The sequence below is a fragment of the Pseudonaja textilis genome, chromosome 6, assembly GCF_049901715.1.
Source record: "Pseudonaja textilis isolate UNSWEBS1 chromosome 6, rPseTex1.2, whole genome shotgun sequence".
NCBI classification, from domain to species: Eukaryota; Metazoa; Chordata; class Lepidosauria; order Squamata; family Elapidae; genus Pseudonaja; species Pseudonaja textilis.
In genome coordinates this window covers 44451636-44472049 of record NC_141995.1, presented here as the reverse complement: position 1 = coordinate 44472049, position 20414 = coordinate 44451636, and the positions used below count along the sequence as shown (strand labels likewise).

At 38.9% G+C, this 20414-nt stretch overlaps 1 protein-coding gene across 3 annotated transcripts in view; it reads left to right on the top strand.

Annotated features, from left to right (window-relative positions):
- Positions 1 to 20414, top strand: part of PALLD (palladin, cytoskeletal associated protein) — a 185481-nt gene that overhangs the window by 7649 nt on the left and 157418 nt on the right. For 2 of the 3 annotated variants that reach the window (XM_026699722.2, XM_087936441.1), the window contains exons 2-3: positions 2890 to 3037; positions 6227 to 7261. In XM_026699722.2, coding sequence (XP_026555507.2) covers positions 6228 to 7261 — 1034 coding nt within the window. In that variant the 5' untranslated portion in view covers positions 2890 to 3037; position 6227. Of the gene's footprint in view, positions 1 to 2889; positions 3038 to 6146; positions 7262 to 20414 lie in introns of those variants that run through there. The other variant, XM_087936440.1, reaches the window with a different exon arrangement.

The window sequence follows — 20414 nt, the reverse complement described above, 5'->3', positions numbered from 1 at the left end:
GATCCATCAGTCCTGAGGCAATGAAATTGCTTCAACCCTGTTACACTGCTGCTGTTCAACGTTGCCGTAGTCCCCAGCAACCGGCCAGCACCTGGTTTGGACATCATGACCAGTGACTTGGGAGGGAAAGGTAAAATTTTTATTTTTAATTAGGTGAAAGCCAGGGGAAACCTCAGAGTCAGCTTTCACCAGTTCATGCCAATATGATTTATTCCAGGTTTATTAGCATTCTGGAAAAAAAAAAGCCTTTGCTCTTTTTATTTTTGTCTTTTTCCGTTATATTTAACTTATGCTTAATCATCTCCACTTGGTTTTTTAAGGTTACCTTTTATGGGTTTTTTTTGTAACTCTACTTCAAGTCTTTTATATTCTTCTTCTAAAGTCTTTTGATATTGTTTCTTTTTCTTACTTTTCTTCGCTATATAAGTTATAGTTAGTCCCTAGTATAAGTTTTCTCTGTATCCCACATGTTTTGTAATGAAGTCTCCTCTTTTCTGTTCTCTTTTTAAAAAATCTGAGATTTCAGAATGTAGAAGAGAAATTCCCCTATGAAAAGAAAAAAATATTTTTCAAACTACAAAGATTAAAATTGGACAAAACACCACTTCAAGAAGTGTATATTAAAAAACTCCATAATAAATTATTGGAGTACCCTAAATTGGGAAAACTATTCTCCTCGCTATCTCAACAAAAAAGAAGAGGGGTGGCATTATATATTAAAGCAACAATAAGTGCCAATCAAATTTTCAAAGATGAAGAAGGGAGAATTTTGATGGTGGAAGTGATCTTAAACCAGATACAGATACAGATACTCTCAATTGCTATCTATGCACCAAACAATGGACACGAAGAATTTTATTAAAAATTTCATACTTGAAGATACTTGAAACAGAATATAAAAATATTTGTCTTTTAAGATTTTTCAGTGCAATAGTTGATACAAAACTTGACTATAAAAGTAGCAAAACAAATTAAAAAATAAGAAAGACTTTACCTAGAACTTTTGTTAAAATGACAGAAGAACTATCTATACAAGACACGTGGAGAGAAATGAACCCAGGGAAAAACCAATACACTTTTTTCTCTAACACACATCAATCTTGGTCCAGAATGGATATGATTCAGATGACTTCGGAACTAAGTGCAAATAGGCAAGAGATAGAAATAGAAAATAAATTTATGGGCTGATCATACTCGAGTTAAAATTAGCTGGAAGCAACGAAGAGAAGAGTAAGGTGGACTTTAAATCAGTCCATATTAAAAGACAAAGAATTTATACAGATAAGAGAAAGAGAAATTGGAAACATATTGTCACTGCAACAACCTGGGCAGCTAGCCCCCCCCGCCCCCCACTGCCTCCATCAGTGCAATCCATCCCAGGACCATGACAGAGCCCACTGAGATGTTGAAGAGCAGCTAGCCTGCCCAGACAGCTCCAAATTCCACCGGGTTGGTAGGTGCCTCCCTGTTGGGCTTACTATCCTGGGCACAGCTGGGTCCAAGCCAGCTGGGCCCAATGGACCCCTGCCCTGATGCCACTGATGCCCCTAGCAGCGCCTCCACCACCAGTCTGGCCTGCTGCCCTGTGACAGTTTAAAGCAGCTTTTGACAGGGATCCAGACAAACTGGCATTCTTCCTAAACCGAGTGTAGGCCCACATCGATGAATATGGCCCTGACTACCCAAGTGATCCATCGATGATCCAGGCAATTACAAAGAAATTCAAGAGGGAAGCAGCGGAGTGGATGAACCAACTACACAATGAGGACGTGCCAGAGTTGGGAAATGTCGATTTTTGTTTCCTACAGGAGCTGAGGGACAGATTTAAGGATGAATCCCAAGCCCAGGAACCTGAGGCAGAGATCAAGGAGATGAAGCAGAGGGGCTGCCCTGCCAAAGAATGCACCCGAGAGTTCAGAAGAGTTGCTGGCAAACTGCAGCACTGGCCAGAGCACCTCCTAGTCTGCTTTTTAAGGGAGTTTTGGACAAGGAACTGCACCTGGATTGCACAGCATGACCAATGACTTGGGGGAAAGGGGAAAACTTTTACTTTTAATTAAGTGAAAGCCACGGGAAACCTCAGAATGAGCTTTCACCAGTTCATGTCAATATGATGTATCCGATAAACTATTATTTAAGAAGCTTGAGTGCCTCGGAGTTTGTTTTCTATGGGCGCATTACTTGGAACCCTGACACCAGTCTAGTGTTATCTGCAGATTTGATGAGCTCCCCTTCTATTCCTTCATCTAAATCAGATGTTGAAGATGTTGAAGAATACTGGGCCTAAAATGGAACCATGGGGTACCTCGCTGCTTACTTCTTTCACTGTAGAATTTATTCCATTGAGGATTACACATTGAGAACAGTTTGTCAGTCAGTTACATATCCATCTGTTGGTGATACTGTCTATCTCACACTTTTTAGCTTACCAAAGCGGTCTACTTTGTTAAATGCCTTATTGAAATCCAAGTATATTATGTCCATTGTATTTTGCTAGTCCACTAATTTAATCACTTTGTCAAAGAATGAAATAGCAATAGCACTTAGGCTTATATACCACTTCACAGTGCTTTACAGCCCCCTCCAAGCTGTTTTACAGAGTCAGCATATTGCCCCCAACAATCGGGATCCTCATTTTACCCACTTTGGAAGGATGGAAGTTTGAGTCAACCTTGAGCCTGGTGAGATTTGAACTACCAAATTGCAGTCAGTCAGCAGTCAGCAGAAGTAGCCTGCAGTACTGCACTTTAACCACAACTCATCCACGGCTTACCAAATAAGATTTGTTTGGCATGATGATCTATTTTTGAAAAACCCTTGTTGGCTTGTGATTATAACTTTGCTTGCTTCTAGGTGTTCACAAATCTGTTGCTTGATTATCTTTTCCAGGATCTTCTCAGGTATTGATGTTTGGCTGATTGGTCTGTAGTTCCTGGATATGGTTCAATGGTTATGAGATCACATCTGCCAGATCCTTCAGAAATCTGGGAACTAATCCATCAGGTCCCAGTGATTTGTACTCATCCAGAGTGGACAGGTATTCTCATACCATTTTCTTTCTTATTTTAATTTGTATTCCTAGCCTGTCTTTTATAGTTATGTTTTTGGAAGGTTGGGCTGTATTATCTTTTTGTGTGAAGACAGATGCAAAGAATGAATTAAGCAGCTCTGTTTTCTCTCTACTGCCCATTATTTCCTTGCCATCTTCACTCATTAGTGGACTGAATGTTTCCTTGACTTTTGTTCCAAGTCTTACTTAATTCTGAGCCTTAGCTTTCCTGACTTCATCTTTGCAAATTTGGGCTATTTGTTGGTATTCTGCTTAGTTATGTGTCCCTCTTTCCATTTTTTGTACTTGTCCTTTTTGTCTTTCAATTTATCAGAGATATTTTTTTATGTAGGCATGCTAGTTTCTTCTTGGATTTCTTGTTTTACTTTTTCAGTAGTATTGAGCTGGACTGGACTTTTATAATTAATTTTTCAGAGTTTCCCAGGCTTCTTGAGTTGCTTTCCCCTTTAAGATTTTAATCTATGGAATCCTTCCCAAACTCTCTCTAAGTTTGTTGAAATCAGCCATTTTAAAGTCTAAGACACCCGTTTGATTGCTTGTATTTGCATTGTACTGAATTCCAATATGACATAGTCACTCTCCCCCAAAGTTCTGGCAACTTCAACCCTCTCTATTTCTTGTTGTCTATTAGTAAGAATTAAGTCCAATATAGCTGTTTCTCTAGTTCACTCCTTTACCTTTTGGATGACAAGTTGTCAGCTAGGTTGGTCAGGAACCTATTTGATCTCCCACTTGATACAGTGTTTGTCTCCTAGTTGACATCAAGGTACCGTGTTTCTCCAACAATACGGCCTCCACCAATAGGAAGGCCCAGCATGATTTCTAGGCATGAGGTGAAATTAAGCCCCGCCCCCAAAATTTAGGCCTATTCAAACCATGCTTTTCCCTGCCATTTCTCACATTGTTTGTTAGAACTACACGAGGTGAAGAGAAGTGGGCGGGGGAAGGGTGGGGGGGGTGGGGAGAAAACTTGCCTTTAGGAGTGCCCTGCAGGTAGCCTAGGCTGGAATACCCCGATAGCCGATAGAAGCTCCCTGAAGGCAGAGTCCCCAGCCGCTTCAGGGCATGGCGTGGCTATCCGTGTCCCCTCGCCTTTAGGGCAGTCTCTTTTGGGCGATGGAAGCTCCCCAAATCCAGTCACCAGCTACTTCAATCGGCCGGTAGAAGCGGCCTCGCAGCGAGGGGAGTGTGTGTGTGCCACACCTCGCCCCGAAGCGGCTGGGGACTCTGCCTTCAAGGGAGCTTCAATTGGCCGGTAGAAGCGGCCTCGGGGCAAGCGTACACACACTCCCCTCGCCGCGAGGCCGCTTCTATCAGCAGACGAAAGCTCCCTTGAAGGCAGAGTCCCCAGCCGCTTCAGGGCGAAGCATGGCTGCCCATGTCCCCTCACCTTTAGGCAGTCTCTTTCGGGCAATGGAAGCTCCCCAAATGCAGTCACCAGCTACTTCGATCAGCCGGTAGAAGCGGCCTCGGGGCAAGCGCACACACACACACACACTCCCTTCGCCATGAGGCCACTTCTATCAGGAGATGAAAGCTCCCTTGAAGGCAGAGTCCCCAGCCGCTTCAGGGCGAGGTGGGGCTGCCCATGTCCCCTTGTCTTTAGGCAGTCTCTTTCGAGCGATGGAAGCTGATGAACTTGATGATGCCTCTTTCATAATGTCTGCATGATTTTTGCAGGGGAAGGCTATGAAATTGATTGCTTAGCTCAAAAGGGGATGGACTAGACAGCAGGGACATTGTTCTTGGTTGCTGTTTTCTTCTATGAATGACATGTTTCCATCGGTCTTCTTCTAAGGTTCATATACAGCAGGGGTGTCAAATTTGTAGCCCGCGAGTCAGATGCATCATGTGCTGGCCACGCCCACCCCTAGTTTAGCAAAGGAGGGGAAAGTTATGATATGTCATGATGACAATGTGTTATCGCAAGTTTGACACCCCTAATATACAGGGTCATTTCTTTTAGAAGTTGTTCTTTTATTATGTTCAGTTTGGGTATAGTCTTCTTGCTTAGGTTGGAGTTTCTCATTTTGTAGGTTGAGTTTCAGAGTGGTTAGAATTTCTCCTAGATCTGTGATGGTGAACCTATGGCACGTGTACCAAGGTGGCACGCAGAGCCATTTGTGCTTGGCATGCAAGCTGCAGGCAAACTTACCTCACTGCATGTGCGCACACCTCACAGCTTATTTTTGGCCAGTTTGAGGCCTTTTTCGACCTCCCAGAGGCTTCAGGAAGGCTTCTGCAGGCTCTTCAGGCTGAAAACTAGGCCCATTTCATCATGTCCTTTTTTGCCTTCTGGGTGCCTGCATGCAAGCGCAAGCATGCAAGCGTGCGCACAATTTTTGGCACAGGAGCCCCAAAAGGTTGGCCACTACTGTCCCAGATCCTATATTTTCTCTTCTAGTATAGATAGTCCTTGATTTATGACCACAATTGAGCCCAAAATTTATGTTGTTAAGTGAGAAATTTGTTAAGTGAGTTTTACCCCATTTTATGAACTTTCTAGCCACAGTTGTTAAGTGAACCATTGTGGTTGTTAAGTTAGCAACACAGTTGTTAAGTGAATCTGGCTTCCCCATTGATTTTGCTTGTCAAAAGTTTGCAAAAGCTGTTCACATGACCCCAGGACACTGCAACCATCATAAGATCCACATTTTGATCACATGACCATAGGCGTGCTGCAATGGTTGTAAGTGTGAAAAATGGTCATAAGTCACTTTTTCAGTGCTGTTGTAACTTTGAACAGTCACTAAATGAAGTAAGTCGGGGACTACCTGTAATTCATTTAGATTACATTTAGTGCATGTGTAATTTGGGTTTTGTATGGATATAAGTATATACATAGAACATATGGTAAAAAGGAGAACAATGTAGTCTCTTTCTTCATAGCTATGGGTTTTTTTTGCTAGTTCATTTAAGGATTAAAATTTAAAAAGTTTGTAAATGTTCAAAATGTAAAAGATTTAACCACGGATTTAGAAAAAATTCTAATGTAAAAAATTAAAATTCTAAAAGTTCATTTAAAAAAATAACAGTATGTAAAAGTATGCATTTCGTTATGCACTTCTTTTTGCAGGAAATCTCTGACTGTCTTTTAGGATACAACTTAGATAAAATTCCTGGATTTTCTGAGACAAGATTTATTTTTTGTTCCAGCATGCAGGACACAAATTGTGGGCAGCCTGTCCCTTTCTCTGTAATTATGAAAGAGCCTCATCCTTTTGAGAAGAGCACTTATGTTGGAAACTATGAAAATAATTCTGAGGATTCATCCTGTTATGAACTCTTTTATGACTCCCTATCAGATATACAAGACGGGGACTTTTCACAGGAACTATCGGCCTTTCTCAGTGAAGATGAGAAAAACAAGAGCCTTGAACTTGCTCATCAAGCCATTAATTCTGTTGAAGAAGAAGTTAAGCAAGAGTGCTCTTATCTTAGCAGTTCTCCAAACTCACCGGAAAATGCCTCTTCTGGGCAAGTCAAAGCACAGGACAGTTATCCTTCCAAGAGAAACTGCGCAACCAGGTCCACCTCCTTGTGCCCTTCATCTCAAACTCCATCGGAGCAGCAGGATCAGAATGCACATCCTCAAGACAAAAACGGCATTTTAAATGTTACTGGTAAACAAGCAAGTGCTTTCCCCCTGCTGCCTGCAAGACCCAGCTTTATCCGAACTCTCAAAAATGCTGAAAGGCACAGTTTAAATGCCCAAAATGTAAGCCCCAAATCTAAATCCGTTTTGACAAGTAACGTCCACTTCAAGAATAAGCTATGTGATAAAGCTGCCACTTTGATTGAAGAACTGTCATCTATTTTTCATGAAGCAGCCAAGATGAAAGTTGAGAGTCCAAATGGACATTCTTCGTCTCCAGATAGTGGCTATCTTTCTCCTAAGAGCAAGCAATTAGCTTTGTCAAATTCTTTAAAGAATTCAGTATTTGAAACAAGTTTAGAAATCACGCCAAAAAATGAGATCCCAGAAGTCACTCAGGTTAAAGAACGTGTGCTCCAAAGGAAAGAAGACTCTCAGGCTGGTGAGACTGTCTCTCAAAATGAAATTGCAAAAGAAAGTCAGAATCAATTATCTCCCCCTCGATTTATCCAGAAACTGAGGAGTCAAGAAATTCTGGAAGGAAGCAAGGTTCTACTTCAGTGCAGGGTTGTTGGAAACCCAGTACCTCAGATCAGGTAAGTTTTGAATATTCATCTTGGAGTAAGTATTCATTGATACACCTTTTGTATAATCTTCCAATTCCTTTCACCTTGCACTTTCCATCTATCAGTGGATCGGTAGGAAAAAAACACATACACTCAACAGTTTTATATTCCATTCTGTCAGTTAGATTAGAAATGAAACTTACAAAATTCAGTTCTACCTGGTGGGAAAAAGGAAAAAGTATCCACCTGTGTTATTTTTTTTAAAGTGGTTCCCTAGTGAACTAATAAAAAAAAAAAAGATTCAGTATTTCAATGACCCATGATAGGAAAACAGACAACCTAGTAATTCAGGATAGAATGGTTGTGGACTACTGTGACTATAGGTCACAATGTTGACTTACAACAGTTCATTTAGTGATTATTCAAAGTTACAACAGCACTTAAGACCATTTTTCACACTTACAACCTTTGTAACATCCCCATGGTCACCTGATCAAAATTCAGATGCTTGGCTACTTGTTCATACTTATGACGGTTGCAGTGTCCCTGGGTCATGTGATCCCATTTTGCAACCTTTTGACAAGCAAAATCAATGGGGGAGCCAGATTCACATAAGACGATGTGTCAGATTGTCGTTATCTCTTGTATTGTGCCTAAGGTGTGTTACCAGCTTATCAACTGTGGTGATTCACTTCACAACCATGGCAAGAAAGGTCGTAAAAATGGGGGGGGGGATTCACTTAACAAATGTCTCGCTTAACAAGAGAAATTTCGGGCTCAATTGTGGTCGTAAGTTGAGGGCTACCTGTATTGCCTGGACAAGATGGGGTGTTTCTACCACAGCACCCAGTAGCCAACTGGAGCAGATTCATTTGCATATAATGAATATGTTGAGCAGCCAGACCACAGAGTACCATTTATTTTGGCAGAGCAAAGAACCTACTTTGGATAGCAAGAGAGTAGAAACTGCAATGGATGTGACAGTTAGAGAGTGCCATTATTATTCCAGTTCTAATGAGATGAAGAGACTGTGTTTGTACTGAGGCAAGGAGGATGACAGATGAGCTTACCTGAACCTGAATGCAATTATACTGTTGCTGGGAGAAATCAGGCTCGCTTACCGGGCTGGGAGAGCAAAATGCAATCAAATGAAGCTGTGAACCCAGCTGCTGGAGGTCTTTATTGGGGTTCAGAAATGATACAAGTAGCAACCTTTCTTACTTGGATAATTTGTTACTTGGACAAAGTAACCTGATGAGTGCATGGATTTTTATATACTGTAATTCTAGAGCTTTGAAATTGAAATATTTTGGATTGTAAAATGTTTCTTGAATGTGTGTGTGTGAAGATGTGTCAGATTGTCGTTATCTCTTGTGTTAAGGTGTTATGTCCTGCCTTTGAAGGCAGATGGGAATATACATTTAAAATAGTATTTTATCTTTCTCTGTTAATCTGCTTTGTAAAAGACTGTGGTATCAGAAGTCTGTTTCTGGATTTGAATAGTTTCCTGAATGAAAACTAAGTATTCATTGGGTTCACTAGAGGTGTGAATAATGCCTTTAGTGCTATTGCTGACAGAGAGGGACCAGGCATGAATCATTTTCTTATTTTAGGAAAGTTTTCCTCTTTGATAAAGGCATCTTTCTATCCTTAATTTTTTGAAGGGTAAATTCTTTGGGGAGAGAGTGCCTTCTTACATGATATTTACCAGATAGGAAGAAAATTCTGACACTTGGCTACATTATCATATTATAAGAGAATCTAAAAAACCTCTTTGCATTTTAAATCTAAATTTGATAAATAATGAGGATTCTTTTCAGGTGCATCCGGTGTTATTATAGGATACTTGATATAGTCCATTTGTCTGAATTATCTGTGTTAACAGGAATACAATAATGCCAAAGATGAATTCTCCTCTGAACATATGTGTACACAAACTGACAGAGTCTCTGTGTGAGAGAGATAGGGTCAGTATCTCATTTATTCTGAATATTTCTTAAACACTTGGCCCAAAATAAATCAGTGGTTTACGTGTAGCAGTTTGATCCACCATTTCTAGCTAATTCTCTTTTACCATTTCAGGTCTTTCTTGATGTTTGGTTTTAATTAAGTTTAAGCTAGAAGTTCTGATTCAAGAAACACTGCTTTATTGAAAGGATCTGTTGGAAGAAAATTTCCTGAGTTTGTTCCCAGCTGGGAAGCAGTCACTGATGCTGAGAAGAAATGACACAGGAGTGAGCTGCCAGAACGCAGGGTTCTTTAATTCAGGAAGGCAAGAAAAGCAGTGACACAGTTGGAGTATTCCTGGCTTGCAAGCAAATTGGGGGGTATGACTCTGAGCCTTTTATGCTTAATTCCCCTTTGAAGCTCCTGCAGCTTGATGGGTTTTGATATTTTCTGGTTGCCCTGGGCTTTGTTTTCCTGGGTTAATCTAGGTACCAGGTCTTTTGTTTATCCTGGCCTTGGGCTCTAATCCTTTCAGGGGGAAAAAAAGGGGTGTTTCAGTTTACCTGGGAGAGTCTATTTTAGCCTGATTTCCCCTTATTTTAATGGCTCTACTTAAGTATTTCTGTGGTCGGCTTTTGTTACTTTTGTAACAACCCTTAGCAGGCTGCTCTGAGTGTTCCTTTCAGCTGGTGCTTAATTTTGTTAAAGGGAAAGGGCTGACTTGAATCTCTTGGCACTTTTTTCTGAGGTTTCTGGTGCTGTGCGGTTTGGGGCACTGTCCTTTTGGGGTGTACTTCCCCAAATCCCCCATTTTGTGCTAGGGCAAATAATTTTTGCCAATTATTTCACCCTCAGCACGATCCTGGGAAGTGTCTGAGTATACTTGATAGTCATGGTCAATTTGAATTATTGTTAAGAAAAACTGGTTTCCCTTTTCATTGTGTTTTGGAGGGGTGAGACTGCAGGTCTTGAGGCAGCTCAGGCACGGGGGCAGGAATACAATGACAGAGGTAGCAGAAAACTATCCCTTGGCTTCCAAAAGGGGAGCTTTCAGCCATGAAGGTCTAACAGCCAGGGTAAAAGTTCTGGAAAGAAATTTACAGTGTCTAATTTTCTATGCCAATTATTTTCAGAGGTTTGATGTCACTTTCTGTGAGCTTACAGTCATGTTTGAAGCAAGGCACAAGCCCCAAAATGCTTTACAGCCATGGTTTTGCTACAGGCTGCCAATTACAAAGGTTGTTTCTTGAACCTGCCCTAGCTCTAACTTTTGTGAGGCCAAATTGAGGTTAACCAGTATGCAATCCAGGCTATTTATTTTTCAAATTACACACAATGAGCTCTGGGACTTCTAAGGAGACCACCTTGCAGCATATCCTGCTTTTACTGGGCAACATCAATTGTGAGTCACAATCAGGGCTTGGGGTTTGGAGATCTCTTTTCTGCTAGTTCTTCAGTGAAGGAATTACCTGAGGGGATGCCCCCTCGCCCATGGAATTGGCATAGAGGTATGACTGCTTGGGCCTTAGTGCAACAGACAAAACAAAAAACAAAATTAGGAGAAGCTTTGTGTGGGGATAGGTGAAAGGGATAGCCTCAGTCTAATTCTGAACAGTCTCTCTCTCTGTGTGTGTGTAGCTACTTCTGCAAGATAGACAATACAAACATGCTGGACAAATTTTCCTCCCACCAGACCAGTCCAAGATGTTCAGAACTTACTGTGTCAACCACTCCCAATTGCCATCCCTCCATGGGTCCATTTAAAATTTTAACTGATTACAATGCAAATGAGACAAGAAAGGAAACCTTACAATGAATTTCCATCCTCCCCCATTGTCTTTCCAGCTATCTTCTGGGGATTGAAAATAGTCTTTAGTCTTCACTGGACAATCTCAGGGTCCTCTCTTTCAAGTCTGTTAGGCTTGACTCGGTGGTATGGCCAATCAGTCAGGCTTGGGAAGGTCTGCTCCACTCTGGTTGCTGTGATGGATTTCAGGTGGATGGTGGATCCAAACCCAGTTCTCTGGCTCAAATGAATGGAAGGTCTCCTCTGGAGGCAGCATCTGGGTCAGTGTTATCTGCTTCCACAGATTGCAGAGTCATCTGTGCAGGGCTGAAAGACATGAGAACAAGGCTCCTCCCACCTTTTGTGGGTGATTCTCCCAGGAAAGGCATTGATAAGAGATGGAGAGATAGAGTGGGGGGGTGGGGGGTAGATAGCTTGTAGGCAGTGTTTGAGGAAGAAAAAAAAAACAGTATTGTGGTTATTAAACAGACCAGTTATAACAAAATGGGGACATCACAGTGGAGAAAAAAAACTGGATTCACATGCTTCATAAAAAGGATGGACAGATAAAACCATACAGTAAATTCAAGAATGATTTTTTTTCCTGTAAATGAACTTAAAATATTCCCTCATAACCTTGGGCTGTTCTTAAAAGTACAGAGGGGAAGAAACTTCACCCTGTTCTGCTGGCCAGGCAAACTCAGGGTGAAGGCATTTCCATTGCTTAATTCAACATTATTTCTAACAAGTTAATTATTATTTTTCTCCTAGGGATCAGAGACATTTAACAGTTTCATTTACCTTGAGGGAACACAAACACTTTGACACACACATATACACACAAAGACAAGAAACAAAACAGAAAAGGACCCCGATCTGGGTACCACTATCTGGGACTTTATGGCAATGTCCCAGATGGCTATATTTACCATCATTAACTTTTTCCGTATTCTAATCAGGAAATAGAAATAGGGAGCCTGTTCAATATATTTTAGCACACATACAAGCATCAGATTTTTTTTGCATTTACTATACTAGTAAAGACATACAAATGCAAGGTATTACTAGTTTCTCATATGGCCAAAAGAGGGTGCTGTCTGATCAGAATAACCTTAGCGAGGCTAAACATTCTCCTTAAACAAGTCACAATATTTATTTATAACGTTCTCCTGCACAGCTAGTTATAACATGGATATTGATTGAAAGATCATTTCAAAGCTTGCTTCCATACACGATTATCACTATTAAATGTAGATTATAAAATATTTGCATCAATAGTGGGTAAAAAGGCTAAAAAGTTCTTGAATGAATTTATTCATTCAGACCAAAATGGATTTTTACCAAAAAGACAAATTAAAAAAATATAAGAGTCATCCTATACACGTTGGAGTATTATGAAGTCCACTATGAAAAACAAATGGCACTGATTTTTTAGACATGCAGAAATCCTTTGACAATGTAAATTGGCAATTTATGTTACAACAATTAAATTGTATGGATTTTGGTAAGACGTTCATAAACATGAGTAAGACAATTTATTATAAACAAATGACAAAAGTAATAGTTAATGGGAACTATACAGAGAATTTTAATATACAAAAGGCACAAGAGAAGGATGTCCATTGTCCCCATTACTATTTATGTTAACATTGGAAGTACTAAACAGAAACATCAGACAAGATCGGAAATAAAAGGCATAGAAATAAAAAGGGAAAAATATAAATTACAAGCATTTGCAGATGAGCTGGTATTTATTTTAGAAGAACCACTGGAAACTAGTCCCAAGTTAATGGAAAGAATAGAAGAATATGGAGAAGTGACAGGACTGAAAATAAATAAGGAAAAATTAAAGTAATAGTTAAAAATCTCACAGAGAATCGGAAAAGTGAATTGACACAAAAAATAGTTCTACAAGTAGTGAAGAAAGTAAAGTATTTTGGAATATACTTAACAGCAAGATGAGTAACAATTAAATAAGACAACTATACAAGGCTAATACAACAAATTAAATTAGACCTGGACCTTGCAATTGTCAGTGGTAGGAAGAATTGCAACTATAAAAATGAATATCTTACCAATATTTTTGTTTCAAACAATTCCAATAAAACTAGAGAACAAATATTTTGATGAGTTAAATAGAATAATTTTGAAATATATCTACAAGGCAAAAAAGCAAGAATAAGATTAAAAATGCTGCAAGAATCTCAAAACAGTGGGGGGTTTCGATTAACAGACTGGGAGTTTATTATCAAGTATCTCTATTAACATGGGTGAAAGAATGGATAATGCTCAGACACAGAAGAGTATTATTTTTAGAAGGCCAAGATCTCCAACTGGGGTGGCAGTTTCTTGTGGTTCAACAATAATAAACACATAGATACTTTCAAAGACATGTAAGGAATGCCTTACTTGTAGTATGGGAAAAAAATAAAGCAAAAACCTATATGAAAATACCAGTTTGTCTATCAACAATGGAAGCATTTATCCATCCAAACATAATAAATCTGGAAAATATGTAATATATGAAGACATTTTGAATGTAAAAGGGGAGCTTAAAACCAAACAAGTGTAAAACCGAAGTGTGGGCTTAGCTTGGTGGTCATATGTGCAAATACAATCAAGATATGAGAAAGGCAGTAAGACATATGGCTTTTATAAGGAACAAACAGCATTTGACCAAATATTATTAGCGACAGATGAAAAGTTAATAAAGAAATATATAGCTTTTTTAATAAGCCTAAAAACGGAAGATGAACAGGAGAAAGAAACAATGATTATTGATAGATTATTGATAGGCATTCCAACATAAACCCAACATTTTCCTATTAAGTCTTTGCTGGAAGCTATCCTATCCATTCTGACTGGCCTTTAACTTATTTCAGATGCTTTGCCTTTTCCATGAAAAGAGAATATCCATATTTTACATTGACACATACTTTTATAACATTCCCACTCCTTCTATCTATATATTAAATATTTGATGAAGAGGCAAATACTGTAGTGGTTAATAATAATAATACATTTTGCCTGCGAGCAAAAACTTGCAGGACCATTAAAAAGTAATAGAAAATGAAATGACTAAAGTGCTCTGAGACTTTAGAATTTAACCAGACAGGGACCTGCCACATAATACATCAGACTTAACAATTGTCGATAAGAAAGGCAAAACAGTCTGGATAATGATGCAGCAGTACCTGGAATCAGAAGAATAGAAGAAAAATATTTGGAAAGATTAACGAAACGCAAAGACCTGCAAATAGAAGTAGAAGTCTGTGGCTAAAGAAAACAAAGATAGTACCCATAGTAATAGCCACCTTGGATGCAACATTTGAACATCCTTGACACTGACAAATTCATCATCAGTCAATTGAAAAAGGCAGCTTTACTTGGAACAGCTTATATCTTTTGACAATGCCTCTAAGAACATAATACGTCAAAATCCGCCTATCCCACATCCTTGGGAAGGACTTGATAGCAATAGCACTTAGATATATAGACTGCTTCACAGTGCTTCATAGTCCTCTCTAAGCTGCTTACAGAGTCAGCATATTGTTCCCAACAATCTGGCTCATCATTTTACCGACCTCAGAAGGATGGAAGGCTGAGTCAATCCTGAGCTGGTCAGGATCAAAACCCTGGCAATCACAGAATTAAACTGCAATACTGTATTCTAACCACTGCACCACCATGGCTAAAAATGCCAAATCTAGTCTAAACATTGGGCTGACTGTGCAACAAACCACAATAACGTTTTCCATTCTTTCACAATGGCATTTATAGAATTCAATATATCTTTCTTCTAAAGTAACATAAATGCAATAGGTGAACCTAGTCAGAACCCATTTTAAAGAGGCTGTCAGTCCCCCAACCATCTTGAATCAGATTTGGGGCTGCCACAAGGGAGGATAGGTAACCCTGGGAATGAAAGTAAAGTGAGAAGAGAGGATAGCCACAACAACATTCTTTCAGTCCAGCCGCACCGAAAAAAAACATGCAGCGGCTACAGGCTTCTTGCAGTGAAAATTACCGACCTCCAGCTCCGCTCCACTTCTCCAATCCGCCATCACCACCACCGCCCTGTTCTATGTGCCGGTTGTACAGGCACAGACCATTGCCTGCTGCACCGCTCTGTTTGGACTCGCCCAGGCAAGACCCTCCAGTGCATTGGCAATCTAAAATCCCACATTTTACCCACCCCAAATAAAACCAAAAGTTCCTTCCCCTGAATCCACATCTGCATCACATGGTCCAATCAAATCAACATCCGAACTTCAGCCAACTTCTATTACACCCACCCAGGTGCAGGCTGGACATCCTTGTCTCCCAAGGGAAAGAATGTTATGATTATACATCCCACACTATCTGCACCTCCTTCCTTTTGTTCCCACAGCTTGCTGAGCCATCACTCTGGCAGCCTTGTAGAGTCTCACATAAGATGGCTATAGAGCTGGCACATTGGAACTGACGAAGCTTCAAGCCCTTGCTTTCTGGTCCCTCTAACATACATTCTTGCCTGTCTTCTCCCCCCCCTGCCCCCCAGTGGCCATGGAAGTTCCTATTCCTGCTGCCACTCCCACTCCCTCTGGTCCTGGTTTCAGATCTGAAAGGCCCCAGACCTTGAGCACTATTCACGTTCTGCCCAAACCAGAGTTCCTCCCAAAGCATGACCCACACTGTTTTCATCCCATTCCCAGGTCTGAATACTGACTATGATCCAGATTAGTTGCTTCCTCTGAGGTCCTCTGAAGCTGTTGCGCATTATGCACAACTATCTTCTCTACCACCTTCCCCATAAAAGACAAATAGAGTCCCATATTGTGAATCTAGTGATGGATTCTTGCAGAGGGAGTGAACAGTAGCCTTTACTAGATTTTGTCACTTTATGATATCATTGCAAAATATAGTGTTAGAGAAAATAACTTATAAGACATGTCTTATAAAGAAATGTCTGTCCAATACAAACCCACTACAGACAACACCCAAATGTTTCAGATAATTTGATTCTTCTTTGCAAGAGCATGAAAATGGTGATTCATCCCTGTCTTGAGAATGCCAGTATCTATTAAATTATATGGTTTTCACGTATTAAGTACTCATCATTATAGATGGTTATGTTAGGACAGCCTATTAGTTCTAGGAGTGTCTTCTGCACAAAAATTAATCATCCATTTCAAAAGATTTTGAAAATCATTCTACTGAACTGATTAAGCTGAAAACAGTGACAAGTGCATTTGATCTTTCTTTTCTAGCACCTGTAATATGTCATGTAAGTTAAAACCTGATAAACATGTTTGGCAGAGAAAATTAATTGAAATTGCAAAGGCATATCTAACATTGTAAGCAAGACAAGTCTGCAAATATTTGTTCAGTGGTAAGTCAATCTATGTTCAGCTGAGCTTATTTCTTAGCCTAGTTTTCTCAAGGACCCTCAAGACAGCTGGGACTACAAATCCTAAAATGGTACAATTATAAATCACAAAATTGTATTTCTAATATATCTGGAGAGCATCAGGTTGAAAAGGACTGTTCTAAGTCAATGCTTTTATATTGCAGACTTAGATTTACTGGACTTGTTTTAAAGAAGTAATCCTTTGGATACAACTTAAAAACAATTTTTTTACAAAACAAGTTATTTTTCATTAAGCTTGCTGGGTAGCCAATTATTCTCAACTTCATCCTTCCTCTTTTCATCTTATCACTAAATCTATATTGACTATATTGCCAACCACTACTACTGGCATCGTTCTCATTGAAACTAAGGAGCCCACTTATCACGGCAAGCTGAAAATCCCCAGGAGAGATTAAAGCAGTAAAAAATCAATATTGGCATCTGATGAAATGTGCTGTTTCCATTTTATGAGAAAAAAACACAGAATTATGATAGAATTGTTGTCAAAATCTGGTATATTACAAAGATTCCCAAGTATAAACCTAATACTTGTTTGAATAATTTAAACATTATATATGTTGACAACAAAGGGATATTCAAGTTTATTTTGGCACTATGATCAACAGAAATGGATTTCTCCCCAGAATGGAATTGGCATTATCTCTAGGTTGTTGTTTTTTTGTGTGTGAAAATTTTATTCAATTTTCACATATTAGAGAAAGAAAAAAACACTTTTTTCAGTGAACAGCATGATTCCAGGTTAACACATTTCCATTACAAACTTGACTTACATTTCATATTCATCTTTCATACTTGATAAATTATCTTTTCTTAAACTTACTTTATATATTTTCTTTAATTTTAATCTTCAAGCTTTCCCCATCTTATTTTATAATTTTTCCAATACATTACTTGATCTATTTCTTTAAATCCTTAATACATCATTATATATCTTCATATTCATTATATTTTATCTTCTTATTGTGTCAGGTCTGCAATTTATTCATCTATTAATTCATCATTCCAGCAATTCACACATTTTCAACATAGTAATAATAATAATAATAATAAAGAAATAACAACAACAATACCCCTATTTGCCAATTCCAAGGTGCCATCCCTGTGGTCAGACATATCACATAATTAATCCCCCCCTAAGATTCCAATAATTTAACTTTTAGTTAACACTTTAAAAAAGAAGAAAAAGACACAATAATAATTTTCTAGTAATTACTACATTACATGTATCTCTTTTAAATCTGGGTGTGCAAGTTCCCTTTCTCATTACCTTAAGAATATATCTAGATTAAAAAAATTATAGATAAAACAAACATAATTAATCCCATCATTTCATAACAACTAATATTGTTTCCCCTTTGACATTACTCCTACTCTATTTGCCACAACTTATTAATTCACGTAGTATTATTGATATCTTTATTCTGATCACCACTCTTAATTTCACAACATAAAGGGAGAAGAAGCAAACAATCACTACAATAGCAAACAATATCAATCCCCATCTCCCATCTTGGTGCTCTATATTCCATTGTTTATCATTTCTTATGTTATTGCTTATTAATTTATTTAACATTATTAATACCTTTGAGTTATCTCTCTTAATGTCATCTCATAAATAGAAAAAAGCAAGCAATCACAGCAATGCCAACACAAAATCAGTCCCTATCTCCCCTTTTAATAATCTATATTTCACTATTTTCTAAACAATCTTATCATTTCTATTTGTTTAAACTAGTCCTTATACTCTTGCAGAATCCCCTTCTTTATAATTCTCAGTCGGCTATTACCTCTGTGCCTTTTAATTAAGCAATTTCATTTCATTGGAATATGTGCTTGCCATATTCCTTTCTTTTTATCACTCCAATTTCTATCGCCCTTCTTTTCCATTACTCCCCCCTGAAGTTTCCTTTCCTGTTGTTTCCTTTTCTTTTGTTCGGTTTTTAAAATAAACCCCCTTTTAATTACAGTGTTGAATCTCCTATTATTAATTCTCTTTCTGTTCCTCCTTTGCTTAAATTTCTGTTGATTCAAGTGTTCATTTAACATGGCTACTTCTTGCATTGATTTCTTCTTCTTGTTTTTGGTATTTTGAAACCTCCATTTCCAGAAATTGCAATGCGAAATCAAATGATTTGCCTTCTTTTTGTAGCATGTCTTTCATGATTTTAAGCTCCAGTTTAAGGTTCAGTAACATTCCTGCCATCTTACCCATTGCTTAAATTTCTCTCCTCCTCTACATCTCTGCTCCTGCACAAACTTATTCCAGCTGTCTCTTCCCCTTCAGGATGACCATGTTGGACCACTGCTTCAGACGTCTTCGGGTGGGAGTGTTTGCCAAGCCAGGGAGGGGGTATGCGGCTCTCCTCTACCCGGCTGGCGGTCTCCCCTTCCTCCACTGCCCCATGAGGTGGCTTCTGCCCCAAGTCTGGATGATTGGGGCTGTCCGATGAAGAAGGCCGCGGACAATCGCAGCAAAGGTCCACTTCAGGGAAGTTCAACCGGAAGACTCCCATCTCTAGGTTTTTAAAAGTGTAAAAGTTTGAACAATTAGTTGTTTTTCAACTTCTAAAAAGTTACAGGCTTTTAAAGTCACTTTGGAATGTTCATGTACATCATGAAGTTAATGAAATGTAAATAAATAATTGGCAGGTTCTATTACATTCGTAATTCAAGGATTACCTGTATAATGAGAGGGTGGGAGGGTCTCAGGGAAGTCCTGCCTTAGTACTTGGCCACAACAGGTGCCCCCTCAAGTCCAGTGCCACAGCCATAATGGCCACAGCCACCCCGGCCACGACCCTGAACATGCCACGTTCCCCCCGGCACTCTGAGGTCAAACACAATTCTGATGTGGCCCTCAACGAACTCAAGTTTGACACCCCGTCTTACAGATTACTGGCAGCTCATTGGAAACAAGTCACAACTCCCAGTTCAAAATATGTTGCTCACACCAGGTTTATAGTTTAACTATTATAATATCAGCATTACTTACAGAATTATACTTTAGTCACAAAAACCTTTTAGTAAGCATTTCTTAAGGCAATATATACAATATTTGCAAAGGTTTTTTTGTATCTTTTTCACTGTAACTACATTTGTAGAAGCAATCTGGAAAACAGATTCAAACCCCACTTATATTTGGCTGGTATATATGATTAGCCAACCTGAAAGAACAGTACTTCAGATATTAATTTAATGCTTTTGTGTAACACTAGTTGATTTTTTTTTAAGGTAAGGTATATTACTCAGTTCAAATAATTTCACATGACATTAAAGTTTGTTCTCCGACAAATGTTTCTGACATTTTTATGGGGTTGCCAAGTATATTATCTGTTTCTGATTTATTTAGGTCTAAAAGAATTTTCATATAAGAAATTACCATTGGGTACCTAGTACAACCAAAGGTTATAAAATTACCTGCTGTTTTTAATATATAAAAATCTTGAGGAATTCACATTTCATTCATTAGGAACTACCTAGCTGTTGCAAAAGCTTTTTCAGTCATCTCCAAAACTAACTAACCCACACAAACTGGTTGGTCGATTTCCAAGTTAAAGGAAACAGCGCAGATCAAACAACCCGAGGTAGCAGAATACCTACAGTCGGGCACAGGAGATTTGATGCTCCCTAGATGTTTGAGATTTCAGTTTCAATCAATCCCATCCATCATAGCCAATGGAAAGAGAATGTCAGACTGTACTCTGAAGTGTATGACGGTTCTAAGCCATCTGCTCCTTGTTTTAGTATGTGCATATAAACACCAGTATCTTCTTGAAGTTTGGCTTAAGAAAATATCTGACTGATATTGTCCCCCTGCTTTAAATTTGCACTAATTTATATTTCTTAAATTAGGATTTTTTTTCTAGTTTGTAAAGAAGCCTATAAGAAGTTGGAGTGATTTTTATGATAGTGGAGAAATGTAAGAAGTACAGAGGACTTATTCTGAATAATTTTTGAAACATGCCCTATATCCTATATAGAAATTACTACTGAAAATTAATGGGCATTCCCGGCCCGTAGGTACTTCCATAGCAAGGTTG